This window comes from Mesoplodon bidens (assembly GCF_964165515.1).
Source record: "Mesoplodon bidens genome assembly, chromosome: 7".
Taxonomy (NCBI): Eukaryota; Metazoa; Chordata; class Mammalia; order Artiodactyla; family Ziphiidae; genus Mesoplodon; species Mesoplodon bidens.
In genome coordinates, this window is record NC_138164.1 from 11,475,249 (window position 1) to 11,483,719 (window position 8,471).

Sequence of the window (8,471 nt, forward strand, 5' to 3'; positions counted from 1 at the left end):
TACCAGGAGGGCAGGAGAAGCCCCTCGGGCCCGCCCACCCACAGCTTAACTCCCCAACCCTGTGATGAAAGCCTTTCTCCTCCATCCAGCTCTCCACATCCACTCCTGAATTCTTCCCCTCTCCAGGTCCGAGGCGTGTTTCTGCAGGAACCCCTGCATCACCTCTACAGCAGCACATCTCGCCCAATCCAGCAAACCATGTGCACAGTTAACTCCAGGATTTTTTTTAAAGAACTAGTCAGAGAACTTCAGGGAACTAAATATATACAGATGAGGTAAGTTATAGGTACACAGTCTCATGTTACCCAATTAATGGAGCACAGCTTTAAAACATTTCAAGTCTCTTCCAAACCCTCCCCCAGCCTCACAGGCCCCACCCACCCACCTCTGTCCTGTCCCCACTCCCTGCCATGGGCAGCTTCCTCTGCTGGGACCCTGGGGCAGGCCTTCTCCCCAGGCCCCTGGCATAGACCCACATGGAAACGTCTTGTCTGTATCCTCTGGGCTAACAGAGAAATAGAGTCCTTTACTATCTGGGCCCCTCCCCCATACATGGCTCTTCTCAGATGCAACCACACCAGGCTCCCCAGAGACAGTCCCTAAACTGCCTTTTACTCCCAGGGTTATTTTTAACCCCGGCCCTCCAAGCTCCATCAGATTATCCCAGTTTCTCCCAATTTCTTCTGGACGCAGAGGTTTCCTAAGAGGGAAGAATTTCACCCTGACACTATTCAGCTCCCCAGACCATCAAAGTAGACTGGATCTCACCTCAGTCCCAACTAACACATTAAAATCTCCATTCAGGACCCACCCATTGGCTCAAACCCTCATTTATTTATGTAAGAATCAACCCAGCCATCTTCCCCGCTTCAATCCAGTTATTTGGGGGCAGAGGGTTTCTATTCAACAGGCTAGTCTCTTTTCTAAATAAAAGATGCAATACTGGTTACCTTCCTCATTTAAAAAACAAAAACAAAGGAAGGGGGAGGGAGATAATAAACCACACGTTGGTCCCTACACGGCACAAAACACGAATATAAGATAACAAGTACATCTTTTTATTGCCCTTGTCTGCCACTCCAATTTGGGACGTAATCACATCAGCCTGCCTTTCTGAGAATTTGTAGTGGTGTTTTTAATCTAATTCAGGGGACTGGAGATAAATCATGGTGAAGGGTCCCAATTTGCTGAGCTGAGCGCCTGCAGCTGCAGCAGCGGGCAGGGTTAGAGGGCTGGCGGGAGGCGGGGGTCCCAGGCGGTGATGAAGACCCCACGCCCACGCCCACACTGTTTGTCTTCATGCCAGCCTGCAGAGCTGCAGGGACGGAAGACAGACCTGGCTGCATTGATGGAAGATAAGGTGAGCCCAGGAAGCAGAGGGCAGGAGTGGGGAGGTGGCCCCCACGTTAAGGCACCAGGTACAGCTTTCTTGGCTAAACAGATGCGCAGGGTCTGCACACCACCTGGGCCACGTGGGCTGTCTGGGCAAAGCCACATCAAAAGTGAAGGCACACAGGTCAACCTTCAGTGCCCAGGTCCCTGATGGGAGGAGACAGCTGTGCAGAGGCAGCTGCTCAGATGAACAGGGCACCCATGGCACCCTCCACCACACCCCCTGATGCAGCCCTACCCGGGAAAGAAAGGCCAGGGTCTCCCCACACTCAACCTGGCAGCCAGTAGCCACCAAAACCTCAGGTTCAGACAGCAGCCCTCAACTCTCGCTTTCCCTCCCCTGTTTGTGGTGGAAACAAAGACAGGCCTTGCTATGGCTACAAGCTTCTCCCCTGGGTGAAGCACCAGTTGCCACCACTGGGAAAGGGAACTTCACACAACCGGTTAAAGCTATGCTGTCCAAGGGCCAGTGGGGCCATTTAAACTTAAATTTAACTCGATGAAAATTCAATGAAAGGAAAATAAATTCAATTCTTCGGTCACACCAGCCACATTTCAAGCCTCAACTGCCACAGATGGCTAGCGGACACCCTGGCCTGCACAGATCCAGAATATTTCCGTCATGGCGGAAAGATCCGTTGAAGAGAAGCCCTGACACGAGGTCAGGAAGATAAACCCTTCCAGCTCCTGGCCAGAAGCAGTGACATGACCATGGATGTTACCATGATTATTAACAATTACGCAGTGGATCACAGAATTTTGTAATTATTTTTAACTCCCTGTTGTGGTCATGACTACAAAAGTCATGTAACTTATGAAGTCTTATATTTATGGAACCCAGCCCAAAATGCTCAAAGCATTCCTCATGTTACAATAAAAAGCTGAGGGTCTCACAATAATACGGGAGGAAACCCAAATCTTGATCTTAATCAGCAGTCCACCCACCTTCTCTGATTTACAGCATCATCAGCCACTTGGATGCTAGAAGGCTGCCCGTGCCACTTCTTCGAAGACCCAAGGTTCACAGGTCGATAAACCAGTAAATTAGGTCGAAATTAACTGCAGCTCATTTTAACCTGAGGGAAATTGATTTTTGCATTTACATGGCTGGACTGAATATGCCATGTGCCAACAGATTCTGGCATACCTAGGGAATGCACAGGAAGGTTCTGTGCTCGACAAAGATGCCTCAGCCCTGCAGCCCAGACCACTTCTGCTGAAATACTAATGAATATTCAAACCAAAATGCAGTGAGCTCTCCTTTACGTTCCATCACACCTGAACCTAAAAAAAGTGGAGGAAAGGTTACGATAATACCTCGTTTTAATATATTTCTACGTGGTCAACTCTCAAATTATCTACATCTGAATTATTATCAAAAATGCTAAACTCCAAACTGGCTTTCCCTAACACACGTATGCCGGTCATTTTGCATATCAGCTGCTCAAAGAATGCAAACTCATTTTAATATTAACCTAAGCAAAATTTAATTAGGAAGGTAAACTGATCCTTAAAAACAACAACAACAACAACAACACTAAATAAATACACAGCAAAGGCAAATAGGTTATTCTTGGGGTTACCTGCTCTCCAGATTATTTGCATGCTCCCGTGTCTGTCCATTACAGGGGTCAGTACAAGGCTTGGCTCCTTCCATCCTTGGCCCTCGGATTAAACAATGACACTACCAAGATGGCTATCATCTCTAAGGAGGAACAGCCCAAAATACGACAATGAAATGTTCCTACAGCAGCCATTGTTTGCTTTGGGATGTTCATTGCTGTTAAGAATCTGCCTCCTGGATCCCAGGTGTCAAAGCAGTTTATTAAGCATACTATTGACTCCACTTTACAGAATCTAAACAAAACATTTTCGAAAAGAACGTGAGTTAAAGCCAAGATCCGTGATCTCAGTATTCTGAGGTTCTCACAAACCTGGGCTCTACACCTCTAGGGAACTGCCCTCCAGCACCTTTCCAAGTGACAAGAGGGCTACATAATGCTGCTCTCCTGGCCCTGGCTGGCCGGAATCCTTGAAGTGGACCGGTATTTTCCACCCTGGCCTGGAGGAAAAGTAACAATCTATTTTATACTATGACACTTCAGGTAGCTCCCTTCCTACTGACAGTAATTATGCCATAAATATATTTTGGAGCTGATGTCATTATTCATGATATCAGGGGCTGGGGATAATAGAAAGCTGCTGATATTTCAAGTTTCAAATTTTATGTCCATATATGTTACATATGTGTAGAATGTTTTTGGAAGGACATACAAAAAACTGATGACCGTGGACACTGGGTGAACGGGGTCATGTAAGGGAGAGAAATTTACTTCTCACTACATACTCTTCTGTTCAAATATTGTTTTGCAAACATGCATTACCTACTGAAGGCTAAATAAAGGGACTGGATGGCTTTCCATTTCATCCCTTTCATTCTCCATCTCCTCACTCCTGTTCCCTGTCCCTTTTCCTCCCATCCCTTCCAACTCTCAAAGCCTCGGCCTGCTATGCCCCAAGACAGGCAAGCTATTAAACAGTGGCCAGAGACCGAGCCAAGAACTGTGCCCAAGAAGAGATGCCAAGTGAGACCGGGAAGTTTTTCAAGGTCACACCCCTGATCAAGCCAACCCAAAACGCCAAGGAACCCTTCACCTATGCAGAAGAAGTCAACCTGAAACCGCAAATGCTTTTGCCTTCTCATCTTTTGGAAGCATACAGGTCAAACATCCTAACTTCAGAATCAACCAGCCAATTCTTTCCCAAGCAAGTGTATCATACAAGAATCTACCCCCAAAGAGATCTAAAGCTACACAGTCTTCCACCCCCAAAGGAGGCTCTTTGTCTCAGGGCCTTGTGCTGTAACAGACACTTTATTTTCAGTCTCAAATCAGGACACTGAATACTCCCTGGACTCTAAAAAGCAGGAATTATGAAGAGAGAGCCCATTAGAAGGAAAATAAACCTGTAAATCCTGTTAGGCTTTGCGCTTCATTCCAAAGGATTTTTCCCCAAAACAATACCATTAGCAATACCATGAGAGCCCTAAAAGGGAGCATTCTGTCCAATAGAATCCCAGCTCTTCATTCAAAATAAACCCCAAAATAGCACAGGAAAATTAGGGCTCCCCGACCCACATCCTGAGCCAACTCACTTCCACTCTCCATTGTGGGCTCATGACAGTCCTCCTTATAAATACCTTTTCTGTAACTTGGATGTGCTTCCTACCCTCTAGGCCTTTCTCTTTCCAGGTGGGCAGCTGGTCCACAAATATTCATTAAGGGCCTCCCAAGTGCCAGGGACACAGAGAAGAGACTTGATCCATGCCCTCAAGGAGCAAACAGGGAGATGAAACAGTTAAACAAGCAATTAGAACACCAGGCAGTCAGTGCTGTTACCAAGCTCAAAAGAACTCTTCCCACCAGAGCCTGGGAATACTAAGAGGTGCTCCTTGGATGCTGAAAAACGGAATAGGGGTTTTGCAAGCAAAGAAAGAAACAGGGAAAGACCATCTGAGGCAGAGGGAAAAGCAGGTGGCACAGAGGCATGGAGCTGACATAAAATCAGGAGGAAATCCAGTGTGACAAGAATTCTGGAATCCCCCTTCCTGGATCTGGCCTGTTTTAGAAGGGACACAACTAAGCCTAGTTTACTCCATAGGTTAGCAGAGCCAGAGAAAAAGAACTGACGCTGACTGCAACACAAGGCTCTTCCTCAGATGCAAAAGCCCTCCTGCTCCCCTCCCTGGAGCTGGTGGCCTGAACATCACCCCTGGGGCTTCTTCCGTCAGGCAGCTTCTGCTTCCAGCCCTAATCTGTGCTGCCAGGCATCCTCTTAGCCTCACTCAAAGGTCAGAGAGCGAGAAACTGCAGACTGTCTGAGCCCACTGACCCTTTATCACTCCATCTCCCATGCCCTCCCATATCAAACAACCCCCTCACACCTCACTAGAGAGTTGTGGCTGGTGTATCACGTCCATGTTTCCTTGTCCCTGTCTGGTACATTTCCATGCCTGTATATTTGCATCTGCTTTATCTCCTCCTTAAATTCTAAGTTTTCTGAAAGCAGGGATGAAAACTCTCCCCACCCCCTCATCTGCGCCCCCATCCCTATATAGAATCACACAGAATTCAAGTGACACTATGGAAAAACATGGCAATTCCTTACATTTCAAAGTTAAAGGGCAGAGATTGGGGGGAGTATAACGTGGGAATTGGCTTAGGGTTAGAAGCAGAATGGCCATCTAATTTATAGTCTGCATCCTGATACTTTTTTGAGTGAACACAGCACTTTTCATAACCATCAGGGATAACGTATAAACCAGGTCCCAGGGAAAACAGAGGCAAATGGGCATCTTTGCTAGAAAGACTGTTCCAAATAGCTGGGCGGCCCTCCAGAGCTCCAAGAGGGACAGACCAAACCCCTTCAGTTACTGATTCCTGTGCTTGCAGTCTAAAGGGTCTGCACCAGACAGTGTTTGTAGCAGAAAGCCCAGGACCGGGAAGTCCTTCCTTCTATCTAACTCAAATCCTTACAGATTCAAGTTAATCCCAGTTTTATTAACTTCAAGGCAACCAAGAACAATGGCACAGGGGGGAGGCCTCGGAGAAGGAAAACCACGGCTCCGGCTCCGGGTCCTCACCCTTGGTAGGAATTCCTCAGTATGAGTCCGAGGGCTAGTTCTCCAACCCTCCACTGAACCAAACTCAATCTGGCTCAGAAATATAAAAGCCGAGCATTTCTTAGTCACTCCCAAGAAGAACACAGTTCATCTTTAACTGGCCCCAAACCCCCAGGAGCTTTCACAAACCAAACCCAAGGAAGAAATGGCACCTGTGTGCATATTTTTGCGACCAGGAAGCTCTTCCCGCAGCCCAAACTATAGATGTTAGGGACCTGAGCTCCGGAAGGGATCATCTCCCGCGGCTCTCCACTCCCAGCCCCCAGAAAGCTGACTCAAGCCCACAGCAGAGCTGGGCTGATGGGGAAGACTCGAGGAACAAGGGAGCCTCTCTTTCTCCCTCCCCCACCCTCCATCAGGATGCTGGCATCCCTGTGGGGAGCAAGGACCTTGCTGACTTCTTTCAACAATACAAAAAAGAAGTTTCAGATGGGGGTGGGGAAGGGAACAAGGATCTGGACCCACGAGGGAGCCAAACAGGCAGGCTCCGGCAGCCCATGCCCACCAGCAGTTATATGCCCACTGGCACACGCTCTTGCCCAGGAGCTGATGGTGGATGGAAGGCAAATGCTCCCATCCTCTCACCTCCATCCCTATCCCCTCTCTTACCAGCACATTTTACTTTAGAAAAAAGTTATTTAAGAAGCACTGTATAAAGAGAGGGCGACTATTTGATCACTCGAAGGTCACTGAGACAATGCAGACAAAAACTAAAGGGCAGGCAACCCTGCCCCAGGTGACCTTGGGCTAGTCACTTCACCTTTCCCGGCTCTGGTGGCTTCATCAACAAAATGGCACAATAGGGGAGACGGTTTATAACGTTCTTCCTGGCTCCAAGGGCTGAACATTTAACTCTGTGTATTTCTTGAAGAAATGGCTAAAGGAAAATCAGTGAAGAGATGCAGAATTCAGACTAATCCTTTAATTTCTACTTTGAAGGGAATATTTTGACTCTAGAAATCATGTAATTGACCACCTCCACTGTTCCCACTTTTTCTCCCCCACCGACCTTCCAGTTTTGCTGATGTCAGGCTCAACCATAGGACTGCGAGTCTCATGAGGCAATAACACGGACAAATTAATTTTGCCAACGCTGATACTAACCCACAAACTCGGTTTGTAATTGCCAGAAGTAAGTCCTGCCATAAAAGTGAAATTCATGTTCCTTATGATCTAATTAAACCCATTGCCTAGATAGAAATAAATCACTTACTGAATAATAATGCCCACCAAATTATTGCAGTCTTTCAAATTCCCAAGTGTCATGAGGGATATTCCTGTCCAAAATAAAAAAAAATTCAGCCCTCACACACACACACACACACACACACTCTCTCTCTCTCTCTCTCACACCCCTCTTGCTTGGACTATACCCAGAGAGTAAGCTTTCAGGTTTGCCCACCTTAATTGTGGTTAAAAAACGGTAAGTGTGGAAAGCCCCTCCTCTGACTGTTCTGGGTAAATGTACTGCATCTGCAGGGTGCTCGCCTCGGCTGCTAACTGATGATACACGAAAGAAAGCCCGTTTTTTATCCACACGTAAAATGAAGCTGCACCCCTCTGATACCTGCCGGAAACTCCACCGGTGGGCACACACCCTGGGGAGACAGGCAATGCACCCCGCGAGTGCCCTGGAATCCGTTTGCTAAAATCGACAAGAAGAAGGAAAGATCAAGGCGATTCAAGTGCTGACGGTTGTACTCCTATGTGAGGAGGGGAAAAAAACAAACGCCAGCCGGGAAGTCCTAAGCGGTGCCTGCACCTGGGAGGCGACAGCCAAGGATGGATGCGAGGGTGAGGCGGCGCAGGGAGAGGAGAGAGCCGGGGGAAGGAGGGGTCCGACCGCTCACCTGTCCGTACACCTGGATAGGCTCGGGCTGCAGGGCAGCGCTCCGTCTCCTCCGGAGCGGCTTCTCGTCCGCCCCCCGGGGCGCCCCGCGCGCCCCACGCCGCAGCTCGAGCGGGTCGCCCCGCACCACGAGGAAGCCCCGATCCTGGGGCCCGGGCGCGCGGCCGCCGGGCAGCGTCTGCGGCCAGACCTCGCCGAGAGCCCCGGGCGGCAGCAGCGCTATCAGGGTGAAGAGGAAGGGGAGTCGCGACTCCCTCCTGCTGCTCCGTGTCGCCATGTTCGGGCGAACGCGACCGCAGGTGGCGCCGCCGCCAGGAGAGAATGTGCAGCGCGAGGCCGGGACGCCGGCCGGCCGGGGCCGCGCGCGCCGCTCCCGGGGCTCCAGGCCGCCCTGCTGCGCCCGCCGCCGCCGGGTCCCGCTCTGCTCGGCGCGGCCCCGTCACGTGGGAGGCTCGCCGCCGCGGCCCCTTCGCGCACTTTCTGCGCTGCGGCCCCTCCCCCGCGAGGGGATGGGGAAGTCAAGGCAGCGGGCGCGCGGCCCGGTCCCCT

The 8,471-nt window shown here is 49.7% G+C and overlaps 1 protein-coding gene across 1 annotated transcript in view; it reads right to left on the minus strand.

The window, feature by feature from the left end:
- SORL1 (sortilin related receptor 1) overlaps positions 1-8,231 on the minus strand; it is a 162,666-nt gene extending 154,435 nt beyond the window's left edge. Inside the window, exon 1 of the mRNA XM_081241421.1 lies at positions 7,924-8,231. Coding sequence (XP_081097547.1) covers positions 7,924-8,199 — 276 coding nt within the window. The 5' untranslated portion in view covers positions 8,200-8,231. The remainder of the gene's footprint in view (positions 1-7,923) is intronic.
- Between the last annotated feature and the right edge of the window lie 240 nt (positions 8,232-8,471).